Source organism: Onychostoma macrolepis, chromosome 11 (assembly GCF_012432095.1).
Source record: "Onychostoma macrolepis isolate SWU-2019 chromosome 11, ASM1243209v1, whole genome shotgun sequence".
Taxonomy (NCBI): Eukaryota; Metazoa; Chordata; class Actinopteri; order Cypriniformes; family Cyprinidae; genus Onychostoma; species Onychostoma macrolepis.
In genome coordinates this window covers 24668713-24691525 of record NC_081165.1, presented here as the reverse complement: position 1 = coordinate 24691525, position 22813 = coordinate 24668713, and the positions used below count along the sequence as shown (strand labels likewise).

Genomic DNA, 22813 nt, shown 5'->3' with positions numbered 1-22813 from the left:
ATGCATTACACGCAATCGGAAAGTGTAAAATCGTGTTATTTATTTGCAGATTGATGAGAACGGGTTGCAACCGAACACCCGACCCGTTATCTGACAGCAGCACTAATTTATTTCTGTACCAGACCAGAACCGTTTGACATAAAGACCGCGAGTCGCGACCCGAACCGAACCCGCATTATTCTACAACATGATCAGGTAGGCAAAATTATTTATTTTCTCATGTAACACAAGCAATCAAACCAACATTAGGTAAGTTGTTGGTGCTTCGAAGAAAAACAGACACGCAGAGCAACATGATAACAGAAAAAAAAGATGAGAACGCGCCTTTCTGTAAACAGTACAAAACTTGGCCTGGCATCTTGTGATAACTTTCGAACAAATAATTATGCATGCATAGGCTAAATCACATCATACACACGCTTATAAGTCTTCATAAATAAAGAAATTAACATTAGGCTACATTTATTTTCATATTAAATATCTCAACACACCATTAGATATGACATTAAGCGCAACTCGTGTACATTTATTTAATAAAAAGGCTTGACTGCTTCCTTTGGTGTATATTTGTATACTTTTACCATCTAATCAATCTCAGCATAACTGTGTCGCTAAACGTTTGCCTCACTAAGGATAAATTATCTGTAGGCTACGTCTTTCTTTGGCCTTCCCTCTGGAAGTGATCTGTTGATTCTGCTAAACTTTAATTAAAACTAAACTATATAAAAATGTGTTCACAAAATAAAAACTAATAAAAATAGGGTGAAGTCAGCTAAAATGGGCTATCAGGTAAAATGGGCCAAATAAGGTTGTAGCATCATATCTCTTTACATTTTACAGAAAATCACAATAACTGATCTTGCATTGTTGCTTCAACACTTGTTGACATGTAACAATCATTTTTATTGGGCTGAGTTTTTTAAGGCTGGCAGGGCAGAGTGTTACATGAAGCTCATCAGAGAAATTGTAAGGTAATTTAGCCTGACATAGTAAATTTAATTCATCACTAAAAAGGGTAAAGCAATTATAAGTAAGCTTACCAACAAAGCAAAGGTTTATGAACAATGTTTTGACATGCTCTTTCAAATAAAAAAGTTTAATTTAAAAAAGAAACTTCCATTTTTTGTGAAAAAGATAATTTTAGGTAGAAATGGCTGGTTAAGCTAAAATGGGCTGCATACACACACACACACACACACACACTTTTAGACAGAAATTGGAGGTGAAAATAGGTTTAGGCCTAGATATGTATCCATACAAAATCTTAAGTCTTTTTTTTTTTTATTGCATTGCAGACAGTATGGCAGGAGGACAGGCAAAGAAAGGAAAAAGAGAGACAAGAAGAGAGAAGAGAAAGGGAAAGAAAGGAAGATGTCAGTAAAATGAGCTGCATACACACACACACCTTTACACAGAAATTGAGGGTGAAAATAGGTTTAAAGGCCTAGATATGCGTCCATACAAACTCTTAACAGTCTTTAAAAAAATACAAGCATACACACATGCACACAACAGACACCAATGCACAGAAACACACTCCTATACAACATGATCAGTTCATTTTTAATTGCATTGTTTAATGAAATATTCATTCAACTTTCTATTTAATGAAATACATTTATGGTGTTGCTATGGCACACTAAAGACAATAGTGTCAATTCACTGTTAAATGTAAAATGATTTAAGCTGAAATGACCTGTGTTGATCTCTTTTTATATTGGTCCATTTTACCTGAATGTTGTGCCTTGGCTCAAGAAGGTACCTGATACTCTAACTCTCATAATTTTAAAACTTTTATAGTTTTTCACATGTAAAAAAATATAAATATATTTAAGAGACCCAAGCTAATTTATAAGAATGTCATTAGATCTCATGCATAGCTTATTTGATGGTATTATAAGTCATTTAATGCAAGGCAAGGCAAGTTTATTTATATAGCACATTTCATACACAGTGGTAATTCAAAGTGCTTTACATAAAAGGAAGTGAAATAGTCATTAAAAAAATAATAATCACAACAATAAAAACAAGGAATTAAAAAATTAGCTGACTTCACCCAAACTGTTAAAACTAACAAAAGTATTAATGAAACTAATAAAAACTAAACTGAATTTTATAGCAAATTTGAAAACGATATTAAAATAAAAAGAATTTACAAATTCAAAACTATAATAACCTTGCTCTGCAGTGAATGGGTGCCGTCAGAATGACAGTCCAGACACCTGATCACAATAACTCACAAGTATATGACACCAGGCCATCAATAATAAACAAATTTTGTTTTTAATAAAACAATCCATCAGACATTTTTAACTATTTATAATATTGCTTTTAAGTTGACTTGTCTGAATCAGGAGAGAAATATGCACAGATCAAGCACCGTTTACCAGCAAAAACAGTCCAAAATGTTCTAAACAAACATCTGGGTGGATTTTGATGTGAGAGGACAGCAAGAGGACTTTTTTTCTGGAGGAAGCGTTATTGTGGGCTGGTATTTTGGCCAGAAGTGACAGTTTAAAGTTAAATGCCTTAAAGATGGATTTGTTTCTTACAAACATGTAGCTTTTCGCTTCACAAGACATTAATTCATGGACTGGAATTGTGTTGATTACTTGTGGATTATTGTGATTTTATCAGATGTTTGGACTCTTAGGCCCCGTTTACACTCGTGCGTTTTTCATTTTAAACGGCGTATTAGAATGAAAACGATCCCTGTTTCCACTGGCGTTTCCATTGCGTTTCAGAAATGATCTCCGTTTACACCAGGGGCGGATCTAGAAAATAATTTTTAGGGTGGCAAAGGAGTGGCATGGGGTCTATGAGGGGTGGCAACACCAAAGCAAGCATGCATAGTTTTTGGGGATTTATTGTCTAACGTGCACAGTTGTGTTCACAAATATTGCATTACCAATAAATCATCTATACTGTTTAAAATGAAAAATAAATAACAACATTTCAATATCCATCATGGCACCAAGTCAATACACAATATAAAAAACTTCAAGAGGTTATAAATGTTTCTGAGCTTGTATCATTAAAGAAGACATTCTGTTATTACCAGAGGTGGGAACGTCTGTAATCACCCAGAACACTATCAATAGTCTAGCAACACCCCAGCAGCTGCATAGCAAAAGCCTAGCAACCACCCAGAATATCCTAGCAACCAACTAGCAACACTTTAGCAAACATCTAGAACATCTAACTGACCAAACTATTTATGTTTCTTAAACAAGATTTTAAGACAAGCCAGCATAAATTTGTCTTTCAAACTTTTCAATCTAGTTATTACAGGTATTCTTAAATGCTTACAATTCAAATACACAGATGACTTTCCTGCCCAGTGAACACTCATGAGATCAATAACACTTAACTAAAAACTCTTATTAGGATTCAGGAATTATTTTTGCAGCTCAATGTCTATTACATTACACAACATAAATTAAATTACAGATAATAATAATAATTCAGCAATGAACGTTCATTTTCATTTTACTACTGTACAGTAATCTTGCAGTAGATGGAAAACACTAGAAAAGTTCAAATACCAAAGAATTGTATATGAACTTGGTATGCACAACAGTACAGTACAGTACAGTACAAAATAAAATAAAAAAAAAGTAAATTCAGCATCCTCTGCACATTTGGTCAAATTTTATTACAGTGTACAGTGCCATTGCAGTTTCCTGGTCTCCTGACACAAGACTATATCTCAAGGCAGTCATTTCACAGTTCTGCAAACATGCAGTATACATAAAAAAAATGGTTACAAATAAAATTTGACAGTCACACGTTTGAATGTGTACAACATGTGCTACAGTTTACTGTACATATAGAAGAGTGGGTTACACTTTATATTAGGTGGCCTTAACTACTATGTACTTACATCAAAAAATAAGTACAATGTACTTATTGTGGTCACATTGTATTGCAAAACACTTTTGCTGCTATTGAGGTGGGATACGGGTAAGGTTAGGGACAGGTTTGGTAGTATGGGTAGGTTTAAGGGATGGGTCAACAGTGTAATTATACATTTAATTGCAGAAATTAATTACAGTTGAAATTACATATATGTATTTTTAAAAATATAAGTACAATGTAAAAATTTGTATGTACACAATAAGTGCATTGTATCAAATGATTAATTTAAATGTAAGTGCATAGTAGTTAAGGCCACCTAATATAAAGTGGGACCAAAGAGTGAAATTTCCATCATCTAATGTACTGGTACTGTACTGTAATTATACAGTCTATGGGCTGTACGACAGTCTATTTACGTCTTTGTAAATGAGAAACAGTGATGAGTCGTGCAGCAATAACGTAAAAATAACAGATAAAATGTCAAGCAAAATGATCATATTTATTCAAGCATTTAATATTTATAAGTTAATTAAATGTCAGTAATGAACGGCACAAATTATAGATAACCTATCATGAAGAAGGTCCTCTGTCCCAAACGCGTACAGTAGGCAGTAAACTCCCCAATCGTAGTTCTATACTTCCACCTGTTGGCGCAGTTGTGTAACTTAGAGAACAACTCTTGTTATGTCGAGATCACAAGAAAAATAAGTCGTGATAACGACAAAACAACTTTTATGTTGAGATCACGAGAAAATTAAGTCGTGATAACGAGAAAACAACTTTTGTTATGTCGTGATCACGAGAAAACAACTCATTATGTCGAGATCACGAGAAAAATAAAGTCGTGATCACGAGAAAACAACTTTTGTTGTCGAGAAAACGAGAAAATTAAGTCGTGATCACGAGAAAACAACTCATTATGTCGAGATCACGAGAAAATTAAGTCGTGATCATGAGAAAACAAGAAGGAAAAAATAATAATGCATGGCCACTTAGAACCTCTGTAGCAGAGGATCCATTGGTGATCCATTTCTCCAAATCTGATGAAGAAATAAACTCATCCACATCTTGGATTACCCAAGAGTGAGCACATTTTCAGCAAATTTTTATATTTACAGTGCCTTGAAAAGGTTTTTGCCCCCTTCCTGTTTTTTGCATATTTGTCACACTTAAAAGATTCAGATCATCAAACAAATTTTAATATTACTCAAAGATAATGCAAGTAAATACAAAATGCAGTTTTTAAATGATGATTTCATTTATTAAGGGAAAAAAGCTGTCCAAACCTACCTGGCCCTACGTGAAAAATGAATTGCCCCTCCTGTTAAATCATGAAAGAACTGTGATTAACCACATTATTTTAGAAAGCTGAGTTAAATTTCACTAGCCAAACCCAGGCCTGATTACTGCCAGACCTGTTGAATCAAGAAATCACTTAAATAGAACCTGTCTGACAAAGTGAAGCATGTTTAAAGAGCAACACATCATGCTGCGATCTAAAGAAATTTAAGAACAGATGAGAAACAAAACAGTTGACATGTATCAGTCTGGAAAGGGTTATAAAGCCATTTCTAAGGCTTTGGGACTCCAGCGAAGCACAGTCAGAGCCATTATCCACAAGAGAAAACTTGGAACAGTGGTGAACCTTCCCAGGAGTGGCTGACCTACCAAAATTACTCCAAGAGCACAACGACGACTCATCCAGGAGGTCATAAAAGAACCCAGAACAACATCTAAAGAACTGCAGGCCTCACTTGCCTCAATTAAGGTCAGTGTTCATGATTCAACAATAAGAAAGAGACTGGGCAAAAACGGCATCCATGGGAGAGTTCTAAGGCAAAAGCCACTGCTGACCAAAAAGAACACAAAGGCTCGTCTCACATTTGCCAAAAAATATCTTGATTATCCCCAAGACTTTGGGGCAAATATTCTGCTGATGATGACTGATGAGACAAAAGTTGAAATTTTGGAAGGTGCATGTCCTGTTACATCTGGCGTAAAACCAACACAGCATTTTATAAAAAGAACATCATACCAACAGTCAAACATGGTGGTGGAAGTGTGATGGTCTGAGGCTGCTTTGCAGCTTCAGAACCTGGATGACGTGCCATGATTGATGGAACCATGTATTCTGCGCTCTATCAGAAAATCCTGAAGGAGAATGTCTGGCCATCAGTTTGTGACCTCAAGCTCAAGCACACTTGGGTTATGCAACGGGACAATGATCCCAAACACACCAGCAAGTCCACCTCTGAATGGCTCAAGAAAAACAAAATTAAGGTTTTGGAGTGGCCAAGTCAAAGTCCGGACTTAAAACCGATTGAGATGCTGTGGCATGACCATAAACAGTCCTTTCATGCTTGAAAACCCTCCAATGTGGCTGAATTAAAACAATTCTGCAAAGAAGAGTGGGCAAAAATTCCTCCACAGCGATGTGAAAGACTAATTGCCAGTTATCGCAAAAGCTTGATTGCAGTTGTTGCTGCCAAGGGTGGCACAACCAGTTATTAGATTTAGGGGGCAATTATTTTTCCACGTAGGGCCAGGCAGGTTTGGACAGCTTTTTTCCCTTAATAAATGAAATCATTTACTCGGGTTATCTTTGTGAAATATTTAAATTTGTTTGATGATCTGAATCATTCAAATGTGACAAATATGAAAAAAAATAAAAAAACAGGAATGGGGGCAAAAACTTTTTCACACCACTGTAGATGAACTGTTCCTTTAAAATGTAAACTTTTTTGAATCTGATCAATTAAAATGATGAAAATTAGTTTAACCACTATTATAATGTACGTATTCAAATTTGTTGCTTCTCAGGCTATAAACCTTTAAAACAGAATTGTATTCTGTACCATTCATTTTAATAATAATGTCAAAAACATCAGACAGAGCATATGGAACACCAAAGTCATAGATTCTATTCGCAGGGAAATGCATATACTGATAATATTCATACTTGTACACTATTTGCTCTGCACAACAGCATCTGTTAAATGCAAATTTAAGCATTATGTTAAACTAGTTTTACATTTACATTTATTCATTTAGCAGACCTGGACAAGAAGTTGTGCAGCATGCTCCGTTAGGAAGGGCCTGATCTTTTTTTGATATTGTGCAGTGCAAACCTGCAAGATCGAGCAGTTTTGCAATGTGGTCTTTGAAAGAGTTTTGTAATGTGGTCTTTGAAACTCATGTTGTCATCAAAGATTACACCAAGATTTCTGACCGAACTTCCTGCTGTAGTGTTGGGGTGGCAGGGAAGACAAGAAGCTCAGTCTTTGCCAGGTTGAGCTGTAGGTGATGTTCTTTCATCCATGCCGAGATGTCTGCCAGGCAGCCTGAGATCTGTGCAGCTACCGTTGAATCATCTGGTTGAAATGAAAGATAGAGCTGTGTGTCATCAGCATAGCAATCGTAGGAGAAGCTGTGTGCCTGTATGGTGGGTCCCAGTGGTGTAGTGTATATGTAGAAGAGGAGGGGTCCAAGAACTTATCCCTGAGGTACCCCTGTGACCAGTTGATATTCTTTGGATACCTCCCCTCCCCAGGCCACGCTGAAAGACCTACTTTGTGAGATAGGATTGAAACCAGTGAAGTGGAATTCCTGTGATGCCCAGTGATGAGAGGGTGGACAGGAGAAAAGCAGCAGATCAAAAGCAGCAGATAGATCCAGCAGAATAAGAACTGATGATCACCTTTCACAATCCGCAAGGCATCAATGACTGAGTAATGCAGTCTCAGTTGAATGGCCACTTCTGAAACCTGACTGGTTAATGTCCAGTTGGTTCTTGAAAGAAATAATGATACCTGGTTGAAAACAACGCGTTCAAGTGTTTTGCTATGAATAGAAAGGAGAGAGAGAGAGGTCTGTAGCTATCTATAAGTGAAGTGTTTAATGTAGGTTTTTTGAGCAGTGAGGTTACCAAATTGGATTCCAAATTGAATCCTTATTTGGATTAGTAGAAAAATACATAAACAATTAAATATTTAGTGTTTGTCTCATTGTCTCAAGTGTTTGCCAAAAGACATCACGAGTTATTCTGTAAAGCCTTAAAGCTTTACATTAAACCTCCTCATGTGTTTCAGTTTTATAAAATACTGCTGTATGAACACTTCAAAGAAGTGAGTTTAGTTCCTTCATATAAAAAGCCTGCTGCTTGCCAAGTTTATGATGTAAAGTTTATATCCTGCTGTGCACTCCTTACAAAAAACATATAAAACACAAGCCATCTTATGTTTTACTTTTGATGTAAAAGGATGCGGTGCTTTTTCTTTGTAACTGTTCGCCTCATTATCGTTCTACCAAAAAGTTCCATTTGTCTTCCTCATTAAAAAAATATTGCTGTGCATTTTGATGAAATAAAAATATGTAGAAATAAAAACTAGCGCTGTCTTTTTCTTCATGTTTACAAGGTTCCATGTGTTAACATTTGTCAATTACATTATTTAATGTGAACTAACACTGAACAATACTGTAACAAATGTATTGCTCATTGTCCATTAATGTTAGTTAACCCATTTGTGCCCAAATTTTTCTGAATGGTTTCATGCATATAGTCGTGTTAATAGTGTCTTATGTGAACATGTTCTGCATTTATTTTCCCCATGTTTTTTTTTTTTTTTCTTGAAAATCATATTTGAATGGGCAAATATGTTGTATGCACCCCTTCAATGTCAAATTTGAATAGGAGGAGAAAATTTGGCTTCTAACTCAAAATAACTGCTTTCAACAGATCAATCTTTATTCATGAACAAATTTGTTATGTATAAAAGTCGAAGAACATTCGATGCAAACCCAAAAAAGCTGCATCTAACTTATAATCTCTTGAATATGAATGCACAACAAACAACAAATCCATTTGTCTTAAAGTGGTGGAACATAGTGCAGAACAAATTGCAACCATTAAGTTGCCCCAACAGGGCATTGTGTATCAAAAATTTAAATGAAAATAAATATATAAAAATACATAAATATGTACAGTGCCCTCCAATAATATTGGCAACCTTGGTAAATATAAGCAAAGGCGGCAGTGAAAATAAATCTGCATTGTTTATTCTTTTGATCTTTCATTCAAAAAATTCACAAAATTCTAACCTCTCACTGAAGTAAAACAACTGAAAGTGTGTGTGTGGGGGGGGGTCTCATTGTGAAATAAATGCCACAATTATTGGCACCCAATTATTGCATCGTCCTTTTCCCACACTCTCAGAAATAAAGGTACAAAAGCTGTCACTGGGGCGGTACCTTTTCAAACGGTACATGTTTGTACCTAAAGGGTCCATTTTGGTACCTTAAAGGTACATATTAGTACTTAAAATGTATATATTTGAACCTAATAGGTACAAAAGTGTACCTTTTGAAAAGGTACCGCCCCAGTGACAGCTTTTGTACCTTTATTTCTGAGAGTGCAAGATAACAGCTCTGAGTTTTCTCCTATAATGCCTGAAGAGTTTGGAGAACACCTGAGAAGAGATCAGAGACCATTCTCTCCAGATCCTTTAGATTCCCAGCTCCATGTTGGTGCTGCTTCTCTTCAGTTCACCCACTTATTTTCTATAGGGTTCAGGTCAGAGTACTGGGATGGCCATGGCAGAAGCTTCATTTTGTGCTCAGTGACACATTTTTGTGTTGATTTTGATGTTTGTTTTGGATTATTGTCCTGATGGAAGATCCAACCACGGCCCATTATAAGATTTCTAACAGAGGCAGTCAGGTTTAGATTTTTTTTTATCAGTTGGCATTTATAATCATGTGGAACAGGAAGTCATGGCTGGACAATTTCATGCTCCCAGTCACCCGGGTGTGCTAAAAAATGTAAATATGAATGGGAATATACTTCAGAGATATTTTACTCATAAGAATTTCTAGGGGTGCCAATAATTGTGTCCAACATGCATTGAAGAAAAAAATAAAAAATCATCATGAGATTTTCTCGCAACTTTCAATTGTTTTACTTCATTTTTTTGTGAATTTTTTGAATGAAAGATCAAAAACATAAACAATGCAAATTTATTTTCACAGCTGCCTTTGCTCAAATTTACCAATGGTGCCAATATTAGTGGAGGGCACTGTAGATTTTCTGAAGAAAATGTGAATGGTGCTTGCCCTGGGAAAACTCAACACTAGGCACTAATAGTAACTCTAATAATTTTAGCATCATGTTAACAACATGCTAACAACATGTTAATTGTGTTAGCATTATGCTAACAACATGTTAACACAAGAAAATGTTAAAACAAAATTAGCATGATTAGCATGTTGCTAGCATGATGCTTAAAAGCTGTTTTTAACAAGAAGGTAACATGAGTAGCATGATACTAGCAACAGTATACCCCCATTTCCCCACGATATATGTTATATGTACTTACAAGTAATTTGCCCACCGGCAACTTTAGTTGCCGCTTGGACTTGTGACTAAGTATACAAAAAACTATAGATCTATTGTAAGAATTGTTTTGTTTGGATGATTATAGAGACCTTCATGATTATGTATATAAGTCAACAAAAAATACTTATTAGTAACATGAAAATGACCTTTCCTTGGGAGGGTTTGCCTTTGCCATGCTTCCTGAAAATAGGAGTAGGAAGTTGACAGCCTCATGTGACAGGAAGGAAGTGAATACCTTTTTTTCCACCTTGAAATCCTTTATTTGGTTGTTAGCTTGCATGTCATTGAGACATCAAACATGGAAAACATCTAGAAAATTACTTACAAACGGAAAATGACAACTATAAACTGCGGCAACTATAGTTGCCGGTGGGCTTAAGTAATGTTAACAAATGGAACAATATTGTAAATAGTGCTGTCAATCGATTAAAAAAACTAATTAATCACACATTTTTTTTCTGAAATTAATCACGATTAATCCCATCTAACATAAAAGTTTTTAAATATACTTTTATATTGCAATAATTTCACATTAAATGTACAAACAACATAAAGACAGTATATTTGTAATATTTGTTTAATGCCATCTTTGTGATGGAAGACCAGTTTCACTGATACCAGTACTACAGATTTCTGTATTAAAAAAAATTTCCTCGTAATATTTAACCATTGACTATAGCCATTCAACGTTACAGTATAATTGAGAGCTATCAGTTTTAACATTTATTAGACTTATAAAAATAACTTCTAATTTAAGTTAACTTAAAACAATTTTCGCATAAACCCATTATAATAAATGCCATATATTTTCCTGTGCCCTTCAGCAGAAATATGGCCTACAGAAATTGAAATTGCAGTTATCAAACACTAAATTCTAAATTAAATATAGATGAATCCTTAAAGCTATAAAAGTTATTGATTTCCTCTTTTTTCATTTTTCCTTTGATGACATCACAGCAGCTGGTTATTATGTTATTTGGCTGCTATTTCTTTAAGAGCTTTTGCTGCTGAACGTGACGCGGATCTGACATGCATCATATTTTCTCTCAACTCTCTTTACCTTTTCTGACCCACTTCAGGCCTTAAAGTCTCAGTAATGAACTGTTAGATGAGGGAGACAGTGCTGGGCTGCTCCAGGACGGATTTGAAAACCATTTCAGAGACATAAATTCTTAAATGTGACTCATGTAAAATATATTACATGCATGCACAGTTTAATGGCAGCTTTTCGCCTTTTTGGTAACTTCATGACTTAACTGACCACGACATTGCATGCACGTAATTTATTTTGCGCTTTGATATGAAGAGCACGCGCTGCGAGCACAGTATTGTTTCCGCTCAGTAGCCTACTGTTTGACTCGCGCCTGCGCTGAAGTGAAGCTGGAGAGCGCGTCTAAACGTGTCCTGTTTGATGTGCTCAGTGTTGCCAGATTGGATGGACGATTTCCAGCCCAAAAGCTCACAAAAACCCGCCCAAAACTTTAACTGTCATTCACACAGGTATTTCACACTCGTTCATGCACACACCATCACAGTCAAAACTGTGTCATTCTGTATGATAAGAAATTAACAACAGCAACAATAATGCTCTTCTTGTCGTTCTATAATTTCACACAGAAAGTCTTTCGTGAAGTTCATATTGAACATAATATATATTGTACGAGTTGGTTTTGTCTCCGTCGGCCGCTGCTGAAGGAGATCAGCCGCCTGAGAGAAAGATTTGGCGGTTAATCCTGAGGAGATTTCGGCGGGCACATTTGTCAAGAGGAATACTTCAGCTGCTAAAAGTAAGTTATTTAATTTATTTAATGTTCGATCTCGTGTTGTTTGATGTGTTAAATGCCACGAAGAGTATATTTTTAGATGGTTTCTGTTAGGAGGTTTGCGACGATAACATAACGTCAGAAAAACCACTCGGTCCCGGATATATTGAGTGTTGATGAGTAATTTAGGCCTAACTGTTAGGCGCGGTCTCTTTAGGAAAACAATATGTAATTTTTTTAAATATAAAAAAAACCGATGAGCTGTATCGTGTGCATGATAATGTTAGCTAATTAAATTTTAATGAGTTCAATTCTATTTTGTTTGCTAGAATTAATTCGATTCGTCTTTTTTAACGAGTGATTGCTATTGAATCATAGGAGTCGGACTGCGCTGGTGGCGCCATAAACATCTATACGAGTGACTCTCTGATTCGATTCACTTAACCATTCAAATGAGTCATTTGTTTGTGAATCAAACTGAGCACGCTGTTGTAGCGGTAGGCTACACCTACTAAGACAATTCAATATGTGCAATCTGAATTTAATAATAATAATATTTATTTTGTGGTAACACTGCCGTGTAGGAAGCTCTGACAGAGAAAAACACTATAGATATGTAAGAGAAAGCCGTATAATGTAAGTGCATCATCTTTTGTTCTTGAATGGAGGCCTAATCTGTCTGCTGCACTTGAGCAGGTTCAGTTTTTAGAGTGAATGAAAACTTTTGAAGGGTATGCCGTATGATGTGGTTAAAATCTTATTTTACTGTGGTGGGGATTATTATGAGCAAACAAATTAAAAGTTTAATCTGAACACTATAATCTGACTTTTTATTTTTATTTTTTTTTTACAGAAATTCTGAGCTGCTGCATGAATTTATGCATGAACATTCATCAAGCATATAAGGTGCGGATTCTGGGTCTGGTCCTAATGATTGCAAAAAACTGTAATGCTTAAGATTTAATAATTACCTTACAATATATATTTATGCATATTTCAAGGCTGCAATTTGGAAAAACGTTCACGCTAATGCCGCTGAAATGGATGTCAAGGGGACTATGAAGAGGTGGCTCCAGCTGGCAGATCAAAAGGGAGGACTTCGGGAGGCAGACACACTCTGTTTAAATGTCCCATCTCTTTAGCCTTCCATACACATGACACACTATCACATTTCTATAATTCAAATCCCTTGAAGGATCTTTATGCTGCACCAATTAGTGTAAGCAGCAACACTTCCCATAATATCTAATGTACTTGTTAATTTGTAAGAATGACATCAATGCTTATATGAGTTGCTTATATACTGTCTCACCCTTATCCCCAGGTTACAGTAATTAGCTGATCCAGTCGGTATCCAGACCAGACGGTGGACCTGCACCCAGGAGCGACCAAAACACATCCCTGAATGTCAGTGGAGACCATGTCAGCTAGATGACAGATCTCTGTGAAGACCTCATTGATGGCCCCAGCACAGATCCTCAGCAAAGACTACGAGAACCAGACCCTCTGCACAGACCCTTTTTACCAGCTTCACCTGCTAGCGTGATGTTTCTTCAAGCAGAAGAAGTTGGATGAAATATTCTGAATGATATCAATCCACAATCTGATTTGTGATGCAGCCTGGAATAATGACACCACGTTCATTCGTTTGGCCAGAGGAGACTGTTTCCTGACTCAGCCTGGTCTTGTTTGGGTTCCTTGTCACTGTTGCCTTTTGTCTGGCTTAGTTGAAGACACCTAATATTCAGCAATATTATTGACTTGACTGCACTGACACCATTTGATAAGAACTGAACTGAATTATGACACATAATGTTTTATATATGAAGAGTTTATTTGCAAAAACAGATAACTCATGTTTTTTGTTATCATGTTTTTGTGTTTTATTGTATTAGTTAGCTAGTATTTATTAGTTATTTTTTACCTAATCAAAATAACCCGACTGCACTTTGATTTATATTAATTGGAATGCACAATGAAAAAACATGATTTTTAAAAATGGAGTTATGTTTTTGCAAATGAACTCTTCATATATATATATATATATAATATACAGTAAATATAATTTACTTATTACTTTGTGGTTTAAAAAGTGTGTTAATGTTTATACTGTAGTGCATTTGTTCATTGTTAATACATATTTATATTAAAGTATTTGGTAATTTTATAATTAAAGCCTTTTAATGTTTTTAAATGGTTTTATTTGTGTTTCACTGCTGAATTACATTTAGCAGTTTCTGGGCCACATTTGGCCCGGGGACCAAGCCGAGTCTCAGCCAGATCTGGTTTAAAGTATGCGGGCCGCATCTGGGCCAGAGGAAATTGTTTGAGTCGGTTTTAAGTGTGTGGGCCAGTTTTGGGCCGGGGACCCAGCAAAAATTGGGCCAGAACTTAAGCAAGGTTGTGGCCCAAAGGTGGGCCAGACAAATTTTGCTATCTGGGATAGAACTTTGCACAGTCAAAACTAACAAGTCAGCAGCTTTTGGATATAGCTACCAATCTGGACCGTTTAAAAGATAAAAGACAGGATAGTATCTAAATAGATTTTGATTAAATAATTTAACTGTGCTCTGATTTCGGAGTTGCAGTGATATAGCCTTCATGTCATCTCCCTCAACAGGTGTAATTCACGTTTTGAGAGTTAAAACACTCTCCACTCTTTACCATCAAACTTATATATAGGCATTATGATGACTTACAGTTAAACATTCAAAATCAGATCTGTTATCGCGCTCATGAATCATCACGTCTGTCTGCTGATAGTGATTGACTAAAAGTGCGGCCGCGACGTCAACATCAGCACCAGTCGTCTTTGCAGCGTGCGTGTGTGTTTAGTAACGTTGTGATGACTGATTGGATGCATGCAGTAGGCTATATATGCACACACTTGGGCTTGTTTGTTAACCAATTAGCCTATACAGTTTATATGTTTTGAAAACCGCCAAACTGACCAAAAACCAGCCCAAATTTTGTCCACCCGCCCAAGCCAATATTTACCCGCACAATCAAATTCAAAACCGCCCAATCTGACAACAGTTCTGCCACTGAATAAATGCACTTCTTGTCAATAGAAAAAGTGACCAGTGTTGCCAACTAATTTTCAGAGAAAGTTGCTAAAGGAAGGTCAATTTGTTGCTAAAAGTTGCTAAATGACGTTGTGATGTCATTGCGCGATGACGTCATTGCGTAATCACGGCGCAAAATTGTCACAACATCAAATCTCAGCAAAAATATATATTTTATATATGTTAATTTAGATTTGTTTGTAAAATAATATGCAAAATATATTAAAATATAAATAACTGTATTTTAAAATACATTGAATTATTGAACACTTACACATTTTTGAATGATTACAATTTAATTTTTTTTTTTTTTTTTATATATATATCTAGTAAACTAGTAATATAACACATTCTCAACAATAATGCTTTAAGCAGTGTATTAGTAGTTAGTATGCTACACTCCAAGAAAAGGCTGTAAAAATAGGGCATAATAAACTTATGTTAATATGAAAGAATTTTCCGTATTGGTTTTTAACCTGCATTTTAAATTACGCATTGTGTTTTCGGGTTACAGGGTTACAATGGATAATGGATAACATCCTGGAAAATTACTAGTAGCCTATCTTTCCCATTTTTCTTACAGCGTAATAACTGATCAACAATGGCAAGTACAAGCTACTAACAAAGTGTATCATAAATGAATTATTCAATTATTCAGTTATTATTATTATTAAATTGGAGAATTGTAAATAGCAGCTAACTCAATTCACATGATGGGTGTACTGCTAGGCATCTTTGGTTTTCTTTTTGTGTAATTTGGATGGAAAATGTGTCTTATATGTCACTTATCAAAAGTTGCTAAAAGTTGCCAAATACATTTTTTAAAATTGCTAAATTTGTTGCTAGGTGCTTTTGGAAGAAAAAGTTGCTAGGGTAGTCTGAAAAGTTGCTAAACTTAGCAACAAAATTGCTAAGTTGGCAACACTGAAAGTGACAGAAACAGCAGTTGTGAGTGGGGTGGCCAATCCTAGCTCCACCCCTGCGTTAACTGCGTTAAATATTTGTAACGCATAAGCTGAAAAAATTTATGTCAAATATTTGTGTTTATAATTTAATTTGTGTTCATTTTCAATATTAATGTTAAATCATGTTAAATATTTTGAACGCATAAACTGAAAAAATTAAAAGCCTGCGTTAACGCGCTAATTTTGACGGCACTAATTGTAAAGTGTCATTACTCCCACCCAGGCTGTGCGTCAACCCTGTTACCATCACCTTCCCGATTAATATTGAAGAAAGAATGAAAGAAAGATAGAAAGAAAGCAAAACTTTGTCATAATGACAATGACTTGCTTTACACATTAAAAATGGCCCTTTATGCAAATTCTATGCAGTTTATTAATACTTAAACATAAAATTCATAACATTCTATCGATCAATAAATATGAATGAATGAATGAATGAACCTCGTTTCATAATAGCCAATGCTCCAGGAAATATCCCGTGCGTAATGGCAGATTTGGCATGCTCAGCGGGTGTTCAGCTCCGGTAGGATTGAAAATAGTATGTTGTGACATCTCTTCAGACCAAATTATTTTATTACATTATAATGGTAGACCAAAACCCATAGGACTGCAATATTGAAGACATTTTGATCAAACCTCGTCTCGCATCATGACGCGCGATGGGGAACTCACATTTACTGTGGTGAATTCAGAGCGCGCTCATCACAGACTGCTCTTTCAGCACAGTCCGTGGATTTCCCCAGCAGCCGTTATTTACACGGGAAGAGTGAATGAACCTGGAGCACTGAAACTCATTTGATTAGCAGATTGCGGTGAGTAAAACTGGAATAATTGTTTGGAAAGAATAGATTTACAAAGTGAAGCAGTATCGATTTGGATTTGTTCAATCATTTGTGAGTTCAAATTATGGAAGTACTTTTCAATAAAATTCTGAACTCAAGACCTGTTCATATAGGACATTTATGAAGATTTAGACTGTTTTTAAAAAAATTACTAAACTTTTTGGAAATCTATGGAGTGACATAACATTTTATTATTTTAGCAGAGCAATTTATTATTATTTAACAACTTTGAATAAACAATATTTGAATAAATATTTTATGTTAACTATAAATTCATCTATCTATCTATCTATCTATCTACACTGAAAAAAACAATAAGTACTTAATTTTTATTTGGCAAATTTTGCACAAATAAATTTTAAGTAAAATGTAAGTACTGAATTAAGTAAATTAGCAAAGGAAATAAGTAAAATTAACATGGCCAGTTAGAGTTTGATGAGTAATATTTACTTGATTATTTTATGTTAAATCTGCAATACTTAAGTATTTTTCACTCAGTCATGGCTTCTAAAATTTACTCAAACGATGTAGTACTGGGAAACAGCCATGCTATTAAAGCATGTGATTCACTTACAAACATGTAAGCAAGCAAGTAGACAGCTTGTTATCCTTTTAAGATAATATGTCCACTCAAAAGAATTGTTACCAAAATGAACACAGAGACATCAATACTTGGTACACCATACACAATGACGGTGACAATCAGTGGATGGTGTTTGAGTAAGAATGGGTCATTTTGAGTAGAAAATCAACTCCAGATGTCACAAAACAGTAAGTTACTAAACCTAACAACAAAAGCAACCATAAAACAGTGTAAATATAACTAAAAACAGTGACAAATTTAACCTTTTTAATTATTCATGCCCCAGTGCATGATGGGAAAACGGATCATAACTTTGATATTTACTTAAAGAATCCTTGTAAACATGACAAACAGTTCCAAGTAAAATATGCTTTTAAGTTCAAACTTTAATTTCTACAAGCTTAAATTGAGTACTAATATAGAATTTACTTTAATTTTTTAATTCTTGCCTGAACTAAATTATTTAATGTAGAAATTACATTTGTTTTTATGTAGTGTTTACTTCACCAAAAAATCATTTTTATCAGTGTATCTATCTATCTATTCAACAGTCTTATATTTTCACATTTTATATTTTAACTTTTCACAACAGATTCATCATAAATGGGCAGAAATCTAGAATAGTATAATGTTAGGAACAATTTAAAAATGTTCACATACATGTGAAACTAATTGTGCAAATAAAAACTGAACAAAAAGTTACACATATCCTAGTGTTGATTTTGGAGTCTGGCTGCACTGAGAACATTGTAATTGCACACTTGGGTTTCTATACTGTGAATAACGACAGTCTACAGTTCTTATCAGTTTTGTTTAACACAAATGATATCACTAATATTTAGTTTGTTTGCAGTGTGAAGTGCTGATCATGCTTTGTAATGGTTCAGCTAATGCTGGATGCTTGGTGTCGAGTGATGTGAGTAACGGGAGCTGTACCAAAAAGGACGTTTCTGTGACCCCAACTGCCATCTCGATGACGGTGGGCATCGTTTCCAACACTCTGGCCCTCTTCATCTTGATCAAAGCCTACCGCAGGTTCAGACTGAAGTCTAAAGCAGCCTTCCTCATGTTTGCTAGTGGTCTGGTGGTGACTGACTTCTTGGGACACCTGATCAACGGCTCTCTGGCTCTCTACGTATACGCCTCACAGAAAGACTGGGAAACATTTGACCCTCACAAGTCTCTATGTGACTTTTTTGGAGTTTCTATGGCTTTCTTTGGTTTGACTCCTCTGCTGCTCGGAGGCTTGATGGCGGTGGAGCGCTGCATCGGAGTGACCCGTCCTCTCTTCCACGTCACAGTGCGGGGCTCCCATCACGTCAGGAGGCTGTTGGGTTTAACCTGGCTGCTGGGTCTGCTGGTGGCCCTGCTTCCCATCCTGCTTCAGCGGTCCTACCAGGTGCAGCGTTCACGAAGCTGGTGCTTCTTCCGCCTGCAGGGGCTGCGCGATTGGGTGGATGTGCTTCTGCCCATGCTGTTCTCTGCGCTGGGTTTGCTGGCTCTCCTCGTCTCATTGGTGTGCAATACCGTGACTTTTCTCACTCTCCTGCGGAGTAGGGTACAACTTGACCGAGATCATCATCGCCATTGCCGTAACACATCACACCATTCTGAGATGGTCTGCCAGCTTTTGGCAATCATGCTGGTTTCCTGTGTGTGCTGGGGGCCAATTTTGGTAAGAAAATGTGTCCTATTTTTCACACTTCTTATTTCTCTCTCTCTCTCTCTCTCTCTCTCTCAAAAAAGAAAAGATCTGTAATTATTTATATATTTTTTTATTTATCAATAAACGTGAGAATAAAAATATCACCTCCCACTGAGTAAATAATTAATTATATCTAATAATTAATAATATTTTAATTCAACATAATATATATAGATGTAAGTATATAGATGTAAATATAAATTTATTGAAATAGTCAAATTAATTAATAAGTTTAAAAAATAATAAATGTAAGTCAAATTTAAGTAAATTTAGATTTATTCACCATAAATTCAATTCAATAAATGTAAAAAATATAAAAACATCCATCTATCTATCTATACAAATATACATGTATGTGTGTGTGTGTATATATACCAAAAATGGCCAAAAATATCGGCACCCTTGGTAAATATGAACAAAGAAGGCTGTGAAAATTAATCTGCATTGTTAATCCTTTTGATCTTATATTTAAAAAATTCACAAAACTCTTACCTTTCAATGGAAAGAATTAGAATTTAAAATGTGGGGAAATATCATTATGAAATAAATGTTTTTCTCAAACACACGTTGGACACAATTATTGGCACCCCTAGAAATACTTATAAAATATCTCTGAAGTATATTCACATTCATATTCACAATTTTGAGCACTCCAGGGTGATTATGAACATGAAATTATCCAGCCATGGCTTCCTGCTTCACAGAAATATAAATATGAGGGGAAACAAAGCCCAAATTCCCTTAATCATCCATCACAATGAGAAAAACCAAAGAATATATTTCTGATGTGCAGCAAAAGATAATTGAGCTTCACAAATTAGTGAAGTGGCTTTAAGAAAAGAGCTAGAGCAGTGAAAATTCCCATTTCCACCATCAGGGCAATAATTAAGAATTTCCAATCAACATAAAATATTACAAATCTGCCTGGAAGAGGACGTGTGTCTATATCGTCCTAATGCACGGTGAGAAGGAGAGATTGAGTGGCTAAAGACTCTCCAAGGACCACAGCTGGAGAATTGCAGAAAATAGTTGAGTCTCAGGGTCAGAAAACCTTTCAAAAATTGTCAAACAGCACCTACATCACCACATGTTGTTTGGAAGGGTTTCAAGAAAAATTCTCCTCGCTCATCCAAAAACAAACTCCAGCATATTCAGTTATCAGACACGACTGGAACTTCAAATGGGACTGGCTTCTATGATCAGATGAAACTAAAAAATGAGCTTTTTAGCAGCAAACACTCAAGATGGGTTTGGTGAACACAGGGATAAAAAAGTACCCCATGTGTACAATGAAATATACTGCTGTATTTTTGATGTTGTGGGCCCATATTTCTGCTGGAGGTCCTGGACATCTTGTTTAGACACATGGCATCATGGATTCTATCAAATACCAACAAATAAAAAATCTGTAAGTGACTGACTCTGTTAGAAATCTTATAATGGGCCATGTTTGGATCTTCCAACCGGACAATAATCCAAACACAAACCTTAAAAACAACACAAAAATGGGTCACTGAGCACAAAACCAAGCTTCTGCTGGTCATTCCAGTCCTCTGACCTGAACCCTGTAGAAAATGAGTGAACTGAAGAGAAGAAGCACCAACATGGAGCTGGGAATCTAAAGGGTCTGGAGTGATTCTGGATGAAGGAATGGTCTCTGATCTCTTGTCAGGTGTTCTCTAACCTCATCAGGCATTATAGGAGAACATTTAGAGCTGTTAAACTGGCAAATGGAGGTTTCAAAAAGTATTGAATAAAAGGGTGCCGTTAATTGTGGCCAATATGTATTAGAGAAAAACATTTATTTCATAATGATATTTCCCCCCATTTTAAATTCTTATTATCCAATGAAAGGTTAGATTTTTGTGATTTTTTTTTTATAAAATATCAAAAGGATTAACAATGCAGATACATTTTCACAGCCTTCTTTGATCATATTTACCAAGGGTGCCGATATTTTTGGCCATGACTGTATATATATATATATATATATATATATATATATATATATATACATATGCATATGCATATGCACACATATATATACATATACACTTATATAGTATTTGTGTGTGTATATACATAAATAAAATAAATATAATATAAATGTATAAAAATACAAATACATCTACAGTATGTGTGTGTATTATAATTATGTAATGCTTTTTTGTTTTACAATTTTTAAATTGATTTTAAAATTCAATTCTAAATTTATATATATATATATATATATATATATATATAATTAATAAACTTGGTACATCTATATTTAATACAAATAAATGTGTAAACATGAATGTAATTTAATAAACAGTATTTTTGGTATTTTCATTTGAAAAAATATCAACCCATTTTTATTTAATAAATATCACATTACATTACATTTAGTCATTTAGCCGATGCTTTTATCCAAAGAAACTTACAAATGAGGACAATAGAAGCAATCAAAACCAACAAAAGAGCAGTAATATGTAATCGCTTTGACAAGTCTCGCAGTACACATAGCAAGGCTTTTTTTTTTTTATAAATAAAAAGAAAACAAGTAGAAAGAACTTAGAGAACGCTAGTGTTAGAGGGTCATTTTTAAAAAGAAAACGTAGCTAGATAGAACAGAAAAAGAATAGTGTTAGAGGGTCAAGTGTAGATGGAGGAGATGTGTTTCTTGAAGATGGCTAAGGGCTCAGATGCTTGGATCGAGTCAGGCAGGTCATTCCATCTGGAGACAACAGTTAAGTTAAAAGTCTGTGAAAGTGATTTTGTGCCTCTTTGGGGTGGCACTATAATGCGCCGTTCACTTACAGAACGCAAGCCTCTGGAGGGCACATAAGTCAAATATAATGTATACGATTTGTTAAATAATTTCTTTCTGTTTGGAGCCACACATTCAGATATATAATTTTTGTGTGAAATGTTTAATGCACCGTGGTTTGTTTCCCAGATAACAGGCATCATCTTCAGCCTGCAGGATCACAGTGAGGATCAGATATCATACACTCATATGCTCCTGGTTGTGCGCATGGCGACCTGGAACCAGATCCTCGATCCGTGGGTGTACATCCTCCTGCGCAAAGCTGTTCTGAGGAGACTTTTTCAGGTGGCATTGAGACTTTGCAGTCCTCACTCCAATTTTCGTTTCCGGTGGCAGGGCAGCATGGATGCCAGCAGCTCAGTGATCAGCAGACCAGACTTCATCTGTCTGCATGGACCTTTCCTGCCAGACACTGCCGTCCAGTCAGATAACCTCCGAACCTCATTCCCTGATGGGGGATATGAGGATATTTGATCATTACAGTGGAAAAGAGACTGTTTCCGAGATCCATGCCATGTCTCTTGCACAGGAAATTTGCATTCATTTAAAGTCTGAGGTCAATCAGACCTCATTAGCATAAGTACAATGTTTCATTAGCATAAGTACAATGTGCCAGAAATAAATCTAATACAAATTTACTGCATACTGACGTTTAATCAAATAAGTGGGGTGTATAGGTGCTTTTGAAGGTTTATTTTTAGTCTATTGCTTCAAGCAAGCAGGTTTTGAGGGTTCATGTAAAAAAAAAAAATCATCAAGTTTAAAAGATGATCATGGTTAAATGTTTCAAACATGATATGTGTTGTTTTGTTGTCTCATTAACAGCACACAC

General features: G+C 35.5%; 1 protein-coding gene across 1 annotated transcript; it reads left to right on the top strand.

Annotated features, from left to right (window-relative positions):
* The first annotated feature begins 17 nt into the window (after window positions 1–17).
* ptgfr (prostaglandin F receptor (FP)) lies at window positions 18–22481 on the top strand. Its single transcript, XM_058791928.1, has 3 exons — window positions 18–195; window positions 18321–19142; window positions 22111–22481. The coding sequence occupies exons 2-3, from the start codon at window positions 18336–18338 to the stop codon at window positions 22453–22455; spliced, it is 1152 nt and encodes a 383-aa protein (XP_058647911.1). The 5' UTR covers window positions 18–195; window positions 18321–18335; the 3' UTR covers window positions 22456–22481.
* Window positions 22482–22813: the final 332 nt, after the last annotated feature.

Excerpts from the sequence above, each read along its gene's own strand:
- ptgfr (XM_058791928.1), top strand. The coding sequence starts at position 18,336 with ATGCTTTGTAATGGTTCAGCTAATGCTGGATGCTTGGTGTCGAGTGAT. Across the intron at positions 19,143-22,110 it reads TGTGCTGGGGGCCAATTTTG|ATAACAGGCATCATCTTCAG; the intron begins GTAAGAAAATGT and ends TTTGTTTCCCAG.